The sequence below is a fragment of the Equus asinus genome, chromosome X (assembly GCF_041296235.1).
Source record: "Equus asinus isolate D_3611 breed Donkey chromosome X, EquAss-T2T_v2, whole genome shotgun sequence".
NCBI classification, from domain to species: domain Eukaryota; kingdom Metazoa; phylum Chordata; class Mammalia; order Perissodactyla; family Equidae; genus Equus; species Equus asinus.
The window spans coordinates 119,772,100-119,789,939 of NC_091820.1; the positions used below are offsets into that span (position 1 = coordinate 119,772,100).

The 17,840-nt window shown below is 39.1% G+C and overlaps 1 protein-coding gene across 17 annotated transcripts in view; it reads right to left on the reverse strand.

The window, feature by feature from the left end:
* Positions 1-17,840, reverse strand: part of ENOX2 (ecto-NOX disulfide-thiol exchanger 2) — a 259,106-nt gene that overhangs the window by 27,985 nt on the left and 213,281 nt on the right. For all 17 annotated transcript variants that reach the window (XM_014852950.3, XM_014852953.3, XM_070501969.1 and 14 more), the window contains 4 exons: positions 15,021-15,227; positions 8,612-8,845; positions 6,193-6,405; positions 4,328-4,434 (listed from right to left, as the gene is read on the reverse strand). In XM_014852950.3, coding sequence (XP_014708436.1) covers positions 4,328-4,434; positions 6,193-6,405; positions 8,612-8,845; positions 15,021-15,227 — 761 coding nt within the window. The remainder of the gene's footprint in view (positions 1-4,327; positions 4,435-6,192; positions 6,406-8,611; positions 8,846-15,020; positions 15,228-17,840) is intronic.

Here is a 17,840-nt window from a genome sequence, read left to right on the forward strand (position 1 = left end):
AGTGGCAATGGCATGCAAAGACATTTTACAGAAATTTTCATTTGTAAATCTCTACCTGAAATTGACTGGATCACATCACTGATAGACTACATTAAGAAAGGTAAGAGAGCCCTCCTAAAGTTTCTATACTACTCTCTTGCCCAGAGTAGACCTGTGACATTTTTCATTTAAACAGTGAAGTGTTAGTGATTTCTGAAAATGCATTATAATAACTTTGAGTCTGTTCTAATGGTAACTTTTTCTGAAGCTTAGAAATTCACATGCTACTTCACAATGGAGAACAAAGCACTTTCAACATAGAATAAAGCTGAAACGCTAGACAGAGGAAAATGCACAAAGAGAATCACCTTTGTACCAGCTGACATTTTTGATTTATCATAAAGTAAGCAGATCATAAATCACTGCACATTAATTATCTAACTATATAGTTTCACAAAAATTTATGTGGACTTAAATTCATCGTAGTCATGTTTTATGATAGGAACATGATTATCAGAAAAGCAAAATTCCTTATTAATTGTGTAATGAAATTGTACTTACCCAGACTTTCAACATTAACAGGATACTTGGTGGGGAAAGGGTCAGATGAAGGAATGGAAAGGAGCAGAAGATAGGGAGATAGCTTCTACACTTATGTAGAAATTTGATTCTGAGATATCACTTAACACAATGAAGCAAAGCACAAACACAGGTTCTTAATCAATGTCTATTGTATGATACATAATGGAAATACAAATTAGGTTGATTCATATTGTGTTAGTATGTGTTTTGATGGCTAAAAGCCAATAGCTAGTGTTAGTACAAATGGGTCCTAAAACAAGGGTATGCAGATGACGTGAACATCTATCTGCAAACAGTTCTTCAGAGTTTGGAATGGTAGGCCTGGAAATCTGGAGAGAAAGTTATTTTAGCAATCACAGTATTTCATTTTATGAGAATGCTAGCAATCACCAAGTCCCTTTTACTCTGGCCCATTGGTATGAAACCTCACAATAGGGAGGATGCCGGTGGGTATCTTCTAGTGCCCACTGCTATGGTTATAGTTTCTATATATCATCCAAGGTTTAGCTTCTAATCTAGGCTTTCTTCTCAGTAAGAGAAACATGCAGGTTTTAAATGATTCTTTAGAAAAAGAGTTCCCACAACATATAGAACTGTCAGTAAAGTCACTGTGGACACTATCTTTTAGAAAGGGGAGGGACCTCAGCCTTCTCTTATTTCTCTTTCCAATTGTATCACCAGGAGCCTCACACACATATAAATCAGGAAAGCAAACCAATGAAAATGACTCATTGGCAAACTAGTCTGCCTGGCATATGCTACCAAAGGGAGTGCCTGAGCTCCTCGAAGGCGGGGTCTTTTTCTTCTTACTCCATAACTTTTCTCTCACCAGAGTAAGACAGTGTTGGCTGCTGGTAGGAAGATGACAGTGAAGACAAGGAACAAGTACTTTGTGACATGAGGAGGTCAGCAGCTGGCTTATTCCCAGAGGCAACTGGTAAAAAAGGTTCAATGTCAGAAACTTTCACCTTGATGAAACCCCAGACTTAGGAGTTGTAGCTTTGATGCTTAAGTCAAGAAAAAGCCAGTCTGGTTGATTAAGTCATTGAGATGCTCTGATTCTCGGTGGAGTGCTAAGAGGTACCCCAATTTAAAGGATAGTTTTGTCTTTTTCTACACAATACCTCCTTTTAGTCCTCAGAGTTGCCTGGTATCAAGTGAAAGTATGCACAGATTAAAAAACAGACATGATTTAAAGAGGCACCACTATAAAGTAGAAGAGGTCTTTTAGGTTTAGGGAATGCAAAGCCAGAGGAGGGTCATGAGCTATGTTCCACTCTCAGTAGTTTTACTTATCAAGATTGAGGTATTCGAGGTGGACTTTAATTTAGTCCAATGCAACAGGCAGGAAGCATTTTTCTGGGTTTCTAAAAAGAATACAAGGCACATAATGAAAAATGTAGCTCTTGGCAAGTCATGCTGGCCAAGTATTTTATCCTCATCACTCTGCCAAGGAAGCTCTGATACAATATTAGGTGATGGGGCGCATAACACTCAGTTCTCTACAGACTCAGTGAAATGTATAGCTCACTGGCATAGCTAGCTTTACTGAGAAGGTAATTAAATTCAAGTATATACCTACCAGATAGGTAGGCTTGATATGACTACAGAGAGCCTTGATGAATAATATTAATGGAGAATATTATATTGCAAACCTATTTATAAAAGGGTTGTGGCCTAGGGAAGTCAGTGATCTCTTCCTCCTACGAAAAGGCAATATTGTACCGGCAGGGCTTTTCATAACGGGCAGGGCAGTTCAGGTAGCTTCTTCCACCTCCTCAAAGGGATTCATGTGTACATGTATTCAAGGGAAGGTAGAGACTGCTTTTCTACAATTGTAAGACATATTGGGCATTTTTCTCTCAATCTTTATTCTTTTGAATCATTCAAACTAAACTGAAGAGTTTGGATATTTTTAATTTAGGGTATTAAGCCCCATTCCTCCCCTTGATTACTTCTGTTACCATTCTAGCTCCCTGAGGGCAAAGACTATCTCATCCTGTGTTGCCTGTCATAATGCCCAAGACACAGAATGTGCTCAGTAAACGTTTGAACCGAAATGTTGAATTTTTTTTGTTGAGGCTCAATAACATGGGGTAGCCCTAGGATTCTAAAATCATTGTGTATTACAGTAAGACAATAGCTCCCTTTTTTGTTCTTAATTCTTTTTTAAAAAAATAATTAAAAACATTATTTGCTTTTTATGACTCTACCCATCCATTGGCTGGTGTGTCTTCATGGATTTCTCCCCAGTGACTCTCAGTTCCCTTTGCTGTATCAGAATTGATGGCTCACAGACTATTAGTTTTATGAATAGGGTTTGGTTCTAAATGCTCTTTATGGTTTTTAAATAGTGGCCACACAAACTATGTCACGTCTTCTCATGAAGGACAGAAAGAACAGATGATTATCTTTGTTTTATAGGTTAGGAAACTGAGATCTACAAAGGTTAAATGACTCGCTCAAGACCACAAGGCAATTGTACCAGATCTCAGAACGAGAAGAATTTCTAGTCCTGAACTGCCCACTTGCTAGCTGTGTAATTTTGTGTACATTACTTAACATTTCTGTGTCTCAGTTTCCTTACATGTGAAACATGGATGCTACACCTACCCATTATCGCTTACGGAATTGTTAATGATAAATTGAAATAATACTATTTACCATTAAATAGCATTTACATTTTTTCAACTGTCTATATATCTCTCATCTCATTTAATCATGTAAGACTGGTTTCATTATTATCTCCAATTTTCAAGTGAAGAAATAGAGACTGAGAAAGACTGAGTAACTTGCTCAAAGTCACACAGCTATAACATGTCAGAGCTGAGATTTGGATTCACATCTGACTCCAAGTCTCATGTTCTTTCCACCAGACCACATCTATTGCGAGGCTCATGTAGGTGAGATAATGAATGTGAAAGTGCTTTACAAAATGCGTCTTACAAATGCTCTTTAAATATTACGGAATATATCAATCTGCATTGATAGGTATAATAGGATTGCTACCAGACTGGTAAAGAGGACTCAGAAACGAAGTTGAAAAGTTGCTACATATAAAGATCGAAAGTGTCAGGGCTAGGTAAGGAAGCTGCCCATAAGAAGAGAAGAACTTGAGGCATATGTAACACCATTCCAAGGGGAGATCAGTGAAAACAAACCTCCCATCTTGGTTTTTAATCTCGGATTCAAAATAGCAACCTAATCACATCAGACATATTCTAGTGTTACGCTAAAAATGTCACTTGATCATAAGCAGTGAGGTGTGTGGCAATCTTAATCTGAAATCAGAGTCCTCTATTACCTTTCAAGCTGCCACCTATAGAGATGGCTGAGCGGGTTTGATAAAAGCAGCTTAGAAATTTCAATGCTCCAATATAACACCAGGCAACTTCCAGCTTCAACTATCAAGACGCTCTAATAAATGTAAGACAGCCCTAAAATTACTAACAGGTCAGTAATTATTGTTGTATTCAAGGCTTGCTAGCTTAGAGAAGTAAACTTATAATTATCACAGCTACATTTTTACTACTAAGGTTTCTACCCAGCAGAATGCACTCAAGACAATACAGGCACATTTATTACCCTTTTGGCAGCAGGTGGTCTGGACACAGTGACAGGCTATAGAACACATCTTAGTGTTTCATTAGGGCCTTGTGACCATAGGAGCTTGGCACTTTTTAATTCTGACTAAACTCTAAATCAATAACTTGTTAAAGAAAGAAACTGTCCCCTTGAGGGGCTACCACAGTAAAAAGTTACCAACCTCAGCTTGTTTGCACCAAACGCTGATGTTTTTACGCTGGGCTTTTGTGAAGTGGTCCCATGCCTTTTGTTTGGAGGCGGAATGGTACACAGCTACTATCTGCTCAACTGCAGCATCAGATCAGCAGTTGAATCAGGCCAGAGTATCATCCAGGGATGGCAAAAGAGAGGAGAAAACAAATAAGAGAAGCATCAGGCTTGTTGTATCTTCTTGTTATGAAACTATTAGATCGTAGTTGTGTTTGGAAAAGGCTATGTGTGTTGGAGCACTGTGATTTTAAAGGAGGCTCAAAGGCAGAGACATCAATATACAGAAAGGAAAAAGGGAACTCCAGAAGGTTTAGGGTGAAATGGTGACTAAAGTTCTAATACAGGCAGTCTGTATTCATTGAGGCAGGAGAGGCAAGAGTTGCGGTGAATGTGATTTAGTACTATTGCCTCTGCACAGCACAGCAGCAAGTGGCAAACTATACCAGTGCCTTTCAACCACTGGCTTCTTTCATAAACTAGCCCTCCAAAATGAGTGCAGATGGTTTACTTCAACAGAATCCATTCTTTTAATATTCTGAGGTGTGTTTGACCAGAAGCATCAAATCAAAATCTAAGATGGATGGAATCTATTTTAAATCTACCTAAACAGGCTCCTTGACTGGAGAAATATGTTTTATGGAAGAATACCGTGTAAGCGCAGTCCTAGAGGTATTTTTCTGCATCTCTTAAAATGTCAAATGGAGAAATGTGTACAAATATTCTGGAGCTTTATCCTAACCAGCTCAAGAGAAAGGAAGCTTAGACATGACTTTTTTTGGGAATAGAAAAGAAGGGCAAGAGCCTCTGCCTGGCTGGGTGTTCACAGTAAGAAAATCCGGAGGTGTTATTTCTTACTTTACAGCTCTGTTTGTACCCTGTCTACTAATGATTTAAGGATTTATATTTTCACGATGCTTGCTGCTTTCTTTTTCTCTTTATTCTGAAGTCCTAAAAACATGTGCTTTCTCCCCCTGGATTCTATGCTCATATACACTTTCCAAATAAAAATGAAACAACTCCTCCTTAATCCCAATTGTGTATGAGTCAAGTATGGGAAGTCAAGTGTGAGAAGAGTGGGCCATAATTGTTTAAAAGCAAAATCATGAAACTATACCCTTATTCTTAGAGTGAATACAGTTTCTTACTCAAAAGATATGAGTGCATAGTTTTATAATATGGTGAACAAAAACTTTACTTGAGAATTTTTCTGACCTGTCTCATTTAAGAGACCCCGGATAGGTTTGGAGTGGTACTTCTTTTTGAAAATGGCCATTTCAGTGGTTTCCCATCCCATCCCACTGTCTAGGACATCCAGCAAAGGAAATGTAGAAGAAAGGAAACTAAAAACAAAAGGTAGAAGCAGCACATTTGGCGTTTATTCAATCCACTTGGGAAACATAATTACATTTCTTACTAGAATGGAGTACCTAAAAAGCATATTATATAATAATGATGCAAATCTGAAGCAAAGAAGGTTACACGTGCTAATTCTACATTCTAACTTCAGCAATGAGATCCCCAACTTTCCACTGAGGCCTGGGGTGCTTGTAACTTTAAGAACAAGCAAAAGTAAAGGCACAAGATTGTGGCCTAAGTGTCAGTGTTTCCAAGGAATGAAGTAGACATACCAGGGAAAACAAACATAGGAGGTGCCACATGTATACCATGAGACTAGAGCTTGGGCATTTGGCATATAAGGAGAGCACAAGGCAGTGAAGAATGAAGCCTTGCCCCTTGACACAGGATGGGTCTGTAGGCCTGGCTCCTGTATAGAGAAAGTGGTGACTAAGTGAAATGCCCTCTCACCCTTCCAGCACAACTCTGACTTCCACTCACATTGAATGAGAATTCCAGAAAGGGCTTGCTTGAACTTCTCCTTTGCTTCTTCCATGTCTTTCTCATGGGCAGCTTTCTCATTTACCAGGCGGCGGACGTGGCTGTTAGCCGACTGGATCATGGAGTAGAAGTTGTTGGCGCTGCGACGGTTCACCTCTCCTCGCTCAATCCAGGTGAGTAAGGTCTGTACAGCTTCTGAGAATTTGGAATCATCTGAAAATAGAGAATTTATTTTTAGAAAAATCAAAAGTAACCAAATCTCAATCTATTTTCCCAACATACTAGCAAGGAGGCCACCATGGCTTTTTGGCAGTGGTTGTTAAATAAACTACTGAGGAGGAAGAGCCACGCACACACGCACATGTACCCAGAGGCAGCAGGCAGACAGACAGACAGACTGAAAGAATGGAAGACTCAAAGGTAGTCTGATTGGCTGCAGTCTATGAAGAATTTTCAGAAAGAGAATTACTTCTTCTTTCCTTAAAAAAAGTTTTTTTTACCGATATAGTTTTCACCTCTTATAAATTTCTTAACCTTTCTGATTGTGTGTGCATGTGCATATGTGTAATGTATGAATTAGCAGTGAGAGAACTTCAGAATTCTACAATCCTGTTTTTTAGTAAGGAAAAGAAAACTTGAGTCTTGAGTTTAACTTGAATTTGACAGTAACTTTATCCTAGATCCATGGAATTATAGTGTTGGAAGGAGGCTTAAGAAAGAGTTAAGTGAGTAATTCTTTAGATATAAACACTTACATCTTTGACCCCTTATAACAGCATTCCTGCATTCAGTCCACAGCCCCGGGCCTTCCACTCAGTGCCAGTCACAATCTGTTCTGAAGTAATTAATTCTATTTCTACATTTCTCCACATCCTGTTTCTCTTGCCTGAGGAACAATCCAAGTAGATTCCTGCAGCTAGTTAGGAGTTACTCTCTGATGTTAAAATAGTAGCACAACTCTTTCAAAGCTTCTGGTCCAGCTTCCTAAGATAGCCACTTATATATTCTGCTGTTAAAGACCCATGAGAGGGAGAATCCATTAACATCCCATTGAAGGCCCCTTCTAGGGCTCCACATCCCTCTCTGGTCTGAAACGCTCATGTTCAGTAGAAATATCTTTCACTGCAATTTGAACTTCTTGCCTTTTACCTTTGTTTAGTGTAGACATATAGAGAGGTCAGCCTCCCCTTTATAGTAGCTTTTCATTTCATTGCTTGCACACAGTCTTTATGTTGATGCTCACTTTTTGCTTGAGGTCCACATGTAAAATCATTTGAGGTCCACAGCAAAGTCATTTTTTTAAAAAAAATTCAACCTGACCTGTTTGGTGTCATGTGAATACGTAAGTCGTGGACCTGGCATCTTACCAATGCTTTCAGCCTTTCTAGCTTTTCAAAATGTTCCATTATTTCTGTGTCTCTATTATAGATTCTGTTTTCTGCTTTTCTCTTCCAGGAAGACAAAATCAAGCCAAACAAAAGATTTCTTACATGTGTGAATCCCTTCAGCTACATGGTAGAAACAAGTATGGTGAACGAGACCTATCTGGAAAGTGGAATTAGCAGCAGCTTGCTGAGCCTAGAGCCCAAGAAGCAGGGAAAATTCATACCATTAGAGCTGGGTTGGTGCCATCAATTAGATCAATGGGACATCCGCATTCATCCAATAAAATCAAACATTCTCAGAGAATGAAAAAGACTGGATTTGAGCTACTAACACAGGAGACCAGGCAGGGCAATTAATGTTAAATTAGCAAAATGGCTCTGAGAGTCAAGCAAGGGGAACAGGAATCAAAACCAAAGGGAAAGCAGTCTGATTTAGCAATGTCTAAAAGTCTCCATAGTCACTGTGTGAAATAACTTCGCCATTTTAAGTGATTAAACAAGTCCTCTTTTAGTTGGTGGTAGCTAAGTCTTTGAATAATCTAAGAAGAATGTATACTGTGACTACTCTCTGGGTCTCCATTTTCTCATACGTAAAATGGGGATTTTTTTGCCAGAGTTTTCCAGGGTTACATCAAATTCTATCATTCTTATTTATTCTGATTTCAAATTCAAAACTAGCTTGTTATCCATGATGGAAGGAAGGGTGCTTACAGGTCCCAAGTCATGGGTCACAGCTAAAATTCTCTGATGTGGAGAAGTGGGAAAAACTTGTTTCTTCCTAGTCACCTGATGTGTGGAGAAAAAAATGCCATCCCTTGAGACAGTAAAGGAGCAGAGACACAGGTGGAGGAATAAATTTTATGGTTCTTGAGTTACTAAGCACACCTCTCTTTCTGCAAGGCTCCAACACAAGAAATGCTTAGAATTAGTCAGTGGGAAATTCAAAGGATAACTGCCAACAATACAAATGTATTTATTAAATTTCTGCAAAGAAAGGAGTTCTTTTAATCACAAAGCTCAAATGCTTTCTATACCTTTCAGTTTTTCAGCAACAATGCTGCATTCATGATCTGAATAGTGGACCACTGGGGGTGGGGATGGTGGGCGCAATCTTTCTTCTTCCATCCTTCTACGATGGCGCTCCTCCCTTGCAAGCATACGCTGTTTGCATTCCCACTCATACAGGTCGTCCCGAGCCTGTGCAAAATCAACGTGGAGCCGGCCTGTGTCCTTCTTGTCAGTGCTAGAGCCCAGGCGAATGCGGTAACCTAAGTGCACAAGAAGGAGAGAGGAGGACAAGAGCAGCCCAGTAAGTAACTGTAACTACTTTTCCAAGTTCAGTGTTCCAGCTGCGGTTGCAGCAGTTTCAAGTGACCACATAACCCCAAATTCTCTCCCCAATACTCGCAAGGTGAACCATCAAAAGACTCAGATTATGTCTCAGCTCTGATAACAGTTTACTATTCTGTGGGTTGGGTCAGTCCTGTTCATGGAAGTTCCATTCCTCCATCAGCCACCTTTCCTCTGGTGGAGGGAGGCTCACTGGGTAACGGTATCGAGATTGAGCCTTATATGGCGCCATGGGCTGGGAAGAATGGAAAAGGTGGCCTCAAACTGTGGTGTCTTTGGATGACTTCAAGTGTCAGTCATACCAATACACAGAATTTTGAATAAATCTAAGTGTATCAGCTCATCATTTCAATCTCAGAAATTGCTTCTTAGACATGCTTAGTGATTCTGAACTATTATTTTCCGGTGAAAAAAATAGATATGATGGGGAGTGGTATGTGATTCAGGTGACATATAATTTGGGATCCTTAAAAAAAGAGGTTGCATGCTTGTAATATAGTGGTATATGACTAGGATTCAGAGAACCAGGATTCAAGTCCACATCTCCACTTTTTGTGCCAGTTATACTACCCAAGTTGTCTCTTAACAAAAAATGGAAAAAGACATTTATTAAGTTGCTTTTTTTTTGGGGGGGGGAGGAAGACTGGTCCTGAGCTAACATATGTTGCCAATCTTCCTCTTTTTGCTTGAGGAAGATTGTGCTGAGCTAACATCTGTGCTAATCTTCCTCTACTTTGTATGTGGGGTGCCGTAAAGGTTGATGAGCAGTGTGTAGGTCTGTACCTTGGATCTGAAGCCGAGAACCCAGGACCGCTGAAGTGGAGTGTGTAAACTTAACCACTATGCCATGGGGCCAGCCCTTAAAAAACATTTATTAAGTTTTTATTAACTTATTTTTAAGTTTCAGAAGCTGAGCTAGCTGCTTTCAAACACATTTATCTCATTTCATTCTCAGCACAAGCTTGCAGAGTAACTCCTGCCTTAAACAACTAAAAGTATGGACAAAATATATGAAACAATGGTTTTTAAGACATTGGACCTTGGGCAATGAAGACAGAGATCACTGAGAGACAAGAACCAAATGACGTGATCCCTATAATTTCCCCAGCTTATTGCCTGGAGAGGGTTTCCAGGCCTCAACACAGGAAGGGGAAGTCAGGCAAAGCGTGGTGATCTCCCTGAGTTGAGGAGTTTAAACTGGGAATCCAGGGAGACTACGGCAGACAGAGTTTGTATGGCAGAGAACTGGAAAGAAGAAAGCCACATAAAGAAAGAAATGCAGAGATCTGCAGAGGGTCCTCCACTATCGTTTAGCTGAGTATTGCCGTCTACGTGTATATATGGAAATTATCTGAGCGTCAGAGCTAACAACCCCTGGAGCTTACACAGGGCTGGGACGAGTTCCTTTTCCTACCAGCTAGAGTAGAAAAACTAATAATTCACAGAGCACTGGGGAGAATAACCAGAAGGGTTTTGCCTCAGTTGGTGGAGAAAAATTAGCCCTAGACTAAACCCTGCTCTGGTTCTGCTGAATAAAGCTTTAAAAACAACACCTGAAAGGATCAAATTTTTCCTAACTGCATCCCAGAACAAAGCTCAAGAATATTTGTAGGAATGAAAAATATCTGGCACTCAATAAGGTAAAATTCACAATGTCTGGTATGCAATAAAAAATTACCCAATATGCAAAAAAGCAGAAAAATCGTAAGAAAAATTTAAAAAATCATTCAGTCCTAACAGACCCAGAATTGACACAGATAATATAATTAATAGATAGGGACATAAAACAACTATTATAGTTGGATTTGATATGCTTAATAAACTAGAGAAAAGATTGAACATATTAAGTAGAAATACAAAGGACGTAAAAAAGAACCAAAATCAAACTTCTGGAGATTTAAACTATAATGTCTGAGTTAAAAAAAAATTACTGGGTAGGACCAATGGCAAATTAGACATTACAGAAAAAAAGATTAATAAACTTGAAGACACAGCAATAGAAACTATTCAAAATGAAACAGAGAGAAAAAAGATGGAGAACAAAAACAGAGTACCAGTGAGCTGTGGGACAACTTCAAGGGGCCTAAAATATGCCTAATTGGAGCCCTGATTGGAGACAGAGGAGGGAATAGGAAAAATGTTTGAAAAAAATAAGGGCAGAAAAATTCCCAAATTTAATGAAAACTCAGAAACCTAAGAATTTCAATGAACCCCAAGCACAAGAGACATGAAGGAAATTACACCAAGGTACATCATAACCAAACTGCTCAACACCAGCAATAAAGAAAATATCTTAAAAGCTGTCACATACAAAAGATTCATTATGTATAGAGAAACAAAAGATAAGGATAACATATTTCTTATTGGAAACAATGCAAGCAAGGAGATAGTGGAGCAACATCTGAGAGAAAAAAGAAACTGTCCACCTAGAATTCTACGCCCAGACAGATCTTTCAAAAAGAAAAGTGGAATAAATGCTTTTTGATACATACAGATGCTGAAAGAATTCATCAGGAGCAAAGGCGCACTACAAAAAATGTTAAAGGAAATTCAAGCACAGGGAAAATGATACCAAATGGAAATCTGGATCTATACAACGGAAGGAGGAACATACATAATATATGATTCCATTATATGAAACCCTAGAAAATGCACACTAATCTGACAGAAAACGGATCAGTGGATGCCTGGGGAGGGAAGAGGAGAGGGATAGGAGAAAGAGATTACAAAAAGGACATGAAGGAAGCTTTTAGGGGAGGTGGACATAGTCATTATTTTGACCATAGTGATGGTTTCACAGATGTATGTATACGTCAATAATATCAAATTGTATTTTTAAAATATGTGAAATTTATTGTATGTCAATTATTATACTTCAATAAAGCTGTTATAAAGAATAATGCCCAGTAACACTAAAACTACCACACTTTTTTTCAGAAAGAGGAAGAATAAATACATTTCATAAGCAAATTTTACTAGAGCCCTTTACAGTTTACAATGACCTTCACACCCATTCATTTTATTTGATCATCAGAGCCATCAGAAAAATGGGGCTATTAACGATTACTTTGTCTATTCTTGCAGGATCGTGGAGAGGATCAAATGAGAAGACGTTATGAAAGCTTTGTGTAAACACACAAAAGATACTGTGATGCTATGAAGTTGGGGTGCTGTGCACAATGCCAGCTCCCAAAGGTGCCCAAACTCCAATAGAAAAAAATGATTATTTCTACATTTCTACCCGCTTTTCTAAGGGACTTTGTTTTAATCTCTTTCTTTTACAATGTGGGAGAATAGCCATCCAATTCAGGAGGTTCCTAGCACTTGTGAACTTTCAGGGAGCAGGTTCAAATTTAAAGGGCAAAATTTAGTTGTTTTCAGATCACTGATTGCAATCCTCTTTCCTTTGGCAGTCCTGAGAACCTTTCCAGGAGGTGGTTGTTACCAGAGAGCTGACTTCAATGATGTTTGGGTGGAAGCCTCCTGAGCAGTATGTTGTCTTTACCATTCAGGGCTTTTCAAGACCTTTAAGTTCTTATTAAAATAGTCTACTGTGAATGCTCTGTTATCATTGCTAAGTGCTGTGGAATCTTGAGTAGTTAGATTTTACAGCACTTAGCAAATGTAATAAGAGTATTCAACATCTGTCTCCTCCTCTCCTTTCCCATGTTACCAGCCTACTTTTTCAAACCCTCATGATCTTTTCTCTGGCCTATTGCAACAGGTGTCTAACTGACGTGCTCTCCTCTAATCCATTTTTATACAGAGCTGTCAGATTAATCTTTCAGAAACAATCATCTTCCTTGTTAAAAAAAGTTTTCAACAATTCCCTATTACCTGAGGAGTAAAGACCCAACTGTTAAGCCTTTCAAAGTGTGCTAACAGCTGATATTTCCCCTCCTCCTTTCGTGTCTACTCAGTACACAAAACCACTACTCATTGCTCCCTTGAATGTTCATCAAAACTTACCACCTTTGTACCTTTGCTCATGCTGTATCTAAGTCCCACTGTCCACATTCAAATGCTTTCTCTGTGTCAAAGACTTGGTTCAAATGCTACCTTTCTTGATACCCGAGTCAGGAGTCAGAAAATTTTTCTTCTTTCTCTCTCTCTCTCTCCTCTGAACTTCCATACCACTTTATCCATACTTCTCCCACAGCACTCATAACTTTCAACCTCTTATTATTATTATTAACATTGAGTGTGTCTTATCAGAGTCTTGAGCAATGCCTGGTGCTGAATGTTTCTTTATTATATGAATGTATGACTGCAGGCTAACCCTGTTTATTAAGGGAAAGAACTGGGTTTTACTCATTCTCTACTCTGCTCAATATTTAGTACAATAACTTACACGAAGGAGATGTCCAACAAGCACCTGTTACATGAATGAAGATTCTGCCACTGTCAAATATCTAGCAGTTGGATTCAATTCTTCCAAACCATTACTCTCAAGCAAGGAAGTAGTTAATTGTTCTATGCCCTTTTCAATTACCATGTCTTCTGCCTTCAGGCTTATTTGTCCACTCCACTGCCCCATAAACAACAATACCAATACAAAATAAGCAAAGGATCAGCATGAAATTTTATCTTGAAATCACCCCAAAAGGTAAAGGGCTTCACTTTATAATATTTAACAGAAATCATTCCAATTATAATTCCTTACGTCAGTCTCCTCAAATCTGAACTTTTACCATGAACAAGAGACTATGCAAAGTAGTTCTTACTATCTCCACTCCAACTACCATAGTATATAAGCCACTATCAATTCTGGATTAGACTAATGCTACAGTTGGCTAACTTATCTCCCAGTCAACATCCTTGCCCGTACCCCTTAGTCCATCCTTCACCCAGAAGTGTTATATCTAAAATGTATATCAGATCGTGTCACTCCACTCCTTAAAATCCTCCAATGGATTCCCATTGCATCCAGAATAATAAGCTCATTACTATAGATTACAAGGCCCAACATGATTTGGCATTGCTTACCTCTCAGACCTCATTTCACTTCATTGCCTCTCTCTTATTTACTATGCTCCAGTCATGCTAACCTTCTCTCTGCTGCTTGAACATGCCAAGTCCATTTTCATCTCAGGGCCTTTGACTTGCTCTTCTTTATTTTGGAATGCCCTTCTCCAGATGTTCACGTGGCAATTCCCTTCATATTGTTCAGATCTCAATTCAAATGTCAGAGAAGACTTGCTTTCCTAACAACCCTAGGTATATTAGCATTTTTATCTTCTTCATAGCACTTATTGGTACCTGATATTAATTTATTTGTTTACATATATATCATATTTTGCCATCTTCAGAATATATTCCTGATGGCAGGAAGTTTGTCTGTCTCAGTCTCTGCTATAGCCTCAGCAACATAGCATTCTGCCTAGCAGTCAATGAATATTTGACAACTAACTGACTTCCATAGACAGTTTTGAGCATCTACTTTTGTGCCAGGTTATGCACTAGATGTTGGGGATTCAAAGTTAAATAAGACATAGTCCCTTCCCCTAAGGAATTCACACTCTGGTGGGGGAGACGTGTAAAGAGATAGTTCTAGCATGGTGTTATAGATGTCATGTTAGGATGAAGAACCAGGTACTATGGAAGCACTGAGGAAGGGTTGCCCAAACCAGCCTGGAGCAGACTGGAGAGAAAAGTCAGAGAAAGCTTTCCAGAAGAGGTTATGCTTAAGCTGGAACTTTAGGGTGTGAAGATATGTGTATGGTGGATGGGGGTGGAAAAGGTAATTCTAGTCAGAGGAAAAGGCATAAAACACCATGGCACATTCTGGGAACTAGAATTAGTTTAGTGTGGTTAGCACATGGTATGTGAGGGAAGGATTGAGAGACGTCACTGAAAGATAAAACAGATAATCAGGGCCTTTAGATGCTACAAGTAAGGAGTTTTGGAGTTACCCCATAGAGAAGTGGGAACTACTGAAGAACTTTAAAGAAAGAAGTTGGGTTGTAACACGCATTTTCCATCTCTGAAGGCAAGAAGGGGTACCATTAGCTTGAGCTGCCACAGATGCAAATACACTGATCCCCAACTCTGCACTGTGTGTGGTGGGCACAGTCCTCATGACCAAACACCTACCAGAAAGATAAAGGGCTTTGTCCACCATGTACTCCTCTGCAAAGCGAATGTGACAAAAATTCTTTTTGCTCTTCCGAATAGCAATGATCTCTCCACACTGTTCAAACACTTCCACAATGATCTGCTCTGTTCCATTTTCAGGCAGGCCGCCCACAAAGACTGTTTTGCATCCTGGTGGTCGTTCTCGGGTTGCAGGAGGTGGAAGATCTAAGCATAAGTGCAAAAGGATTTGAAATTAAAATCTTTGTGACAGACCTCTTAGAAACCTAACATGAACCAGATATAGCCTACTGTCTGTCCCCATCAGACTTTTGCCTGTGAGTGCCAGAAGCACATTGTCTCCAAGGTGTTCTCTGCTCCACAGCAAATTGGTCGCATGAATCTGAAAATCATTTTATTCAATGATTTTGTGACCATGATGTCTACAGGATAAAGACTCAGACCTGTCTGTCTGTCCCATCTAGAGTTATTTAATTTTGTTCTTTACTTTTGTTGTGACAACCCAGCTATGTCCAATTTTCAGTCATTTTTATTAAGAAGACAGTGAGTGGGGGGAAATCCCACTCAGTTTAAACTCTTACTTTCAGGAATTCTCAGAATCAGGGTCCCTGAGAAAAGGGTTTGTTTAATTTAGTTTGTAGTTTCAATATTCTTTCTGTTCGTGCTTGCTGAAAAAACTGTTTCAGGATTAATTTGATAATGATGGGGTGAACATTTACAAAAATATTTATAGCTATCAGAATGATTTGGTTGACAAAGTCAACCTGAGTACAAACCATCCCTTCTAGGTTTTTTTGTTTTTTGGTACCAGTGAGCCCTTCCTCAAATTCCTTGCTGGAGAGGTGACGTCCAGAGCCAGTCATGCAGCATTTAGAGGGAAGTATGAAAGACAGCACAGAAAGGAAGCTCATATGGGAAATCATTAACTAAAGTGAGATAAATTTGGCTATAGAGTCATTAAAAACCTACTTAATGAGATGATTCCCTCTCTGCTTAAAAAATATCCTTCTACTCACTCATCTTATACATAAAGCCTGTTGTATCTGCCAGCTCCTTGTTGCTATTTATATGTATGAAAGTATTTTCCAAGCAAAATCCTACAGTTCATAGCCCAACAAAACAAAGCATGATGGTCAAGGGTTTTTCTAGTGTTGGTTTTGTATCAGCAAGAATTTATTTGGTGTAATCCGTTCTTTCCATTCAGCTCTTAACAATAATTCTCCCAGCTCAAGATTTGGAGAGCTCAGCAACCAGTGATTACAGCTCACATGCAAAAATAAATGAGTCTCACTTGTAGATTAGGGCAAGGCCCCCACCTGACTCCTATCCAAGCTGGCAAGCGGATGATTTGGGAGCTTCCCTGGGTATCAGCATTTCTAGCTTCCTCACTTTGCTAACATTATCTGTCTTACCAGTGTGGCTCAGAATAATCAGGTTCTCGTAATGCTCTTTCCTTCTGTTTAGTCAACAAAAGGGGTAGTGGGATTCAGGGAACTTACAGAGTTCCTGTTAATTTCTTAAATGTCTCTAATTTCAAGAACTCGCTGTATTGGTTTTTTGTTCCATATGAGAAGTTTAAAAGGAAAAAGAAGAGAACCCAGTGAGCAGGAATCTGAAATGTCTTAGTCAGGGATACTGGAGAAGTTAAACTTTTAGCCAAAAAGGAGGAAATGAGGTCCAGAATCTCTTGAGACTTATGCTTCTGAACTTTTAAGAACTGGAAAGGATTCTAGAAATCACACACAGTGGTTCTCAACTCTGGCAGCATCTTAGAATCAACTTGGGAGTCAAACAAGCAAACAAACAAATGCCTGGGCCCCATTCCAGTGCATCCGATTTAACGAGTCTGGGGTGCCGCCTGTGCATTGTTTTCCTTAAAGCTCCTCAGGCAACTCTAATGTGCAGCTAGAGTTGAAAACGACCGACTTGGTCTAAACTCCTATTACAGAGGAACAACTTTAGCTGAGTGAGGTTGAGTGACTCATTCAAAGTCACTGACTTAAACAGAAAGAGAAGGAGCAGGAGCTCGGAGCAGGCAAACTGGGATTTAAACCTCGGCTCAATTACTCACTGTCTGTATGACTTTGAGAAAATTACACAACCTCTGAGAACCTCGTTTTTTCATCTGTAAAATAGGGATACTGTCCTCTACCTTACAAGGGTTATTGGAGGATAATTCATAATCTACTGTCTATACTGCCTGTGGTGCAAGGTCTAGAACTTGATAGGTTCCCAATAAACAGTAGTTGTTATAGTATTATTATTATTTACTATTATAGAACCCAGGTTTCCTAATTACCAATCTGGGGCTTTCTAAATCCTTATCACAAGTCTGGAGTGGAGTGGTAGCTAAGACCTGCACCTCTAAACTCCCAGCTCCTTGCTTTATCCAGATCTTTAGTCAAGGCTGGGTTTGGGAGGGAATCAGTCTTATCCATATAGGATTCTACAGTTGTGAAGACACACATGGTTTTGACCATGGAATACAACCCGGCCATTGACTATCTAGGTAAAGAATTTTCAAGAGCATTCATATAGTTAGAGCCATGTTTTCAAATCAGAGGCTTTAGAATAAAATCCTGTTTTAGAATCCTTCTGAAATTTACTATTTAAAGGAATTTGATAGTAAAAAATCTTTTTGTGAAGCAAATAATCACCTTTTTACGTTGAGTTTGCTTAGTTAGGCCTACCTTTAGGTTCATTGAGAGACTCTAAGGAGTATCTGGTTACTGCAGCAGTTACATGTAATACTGAAAATATGAAGGCTCTTTCCTTTGACTACATTTGTGGATTTAAATTTTCTGTGATGAAGTCATCGCC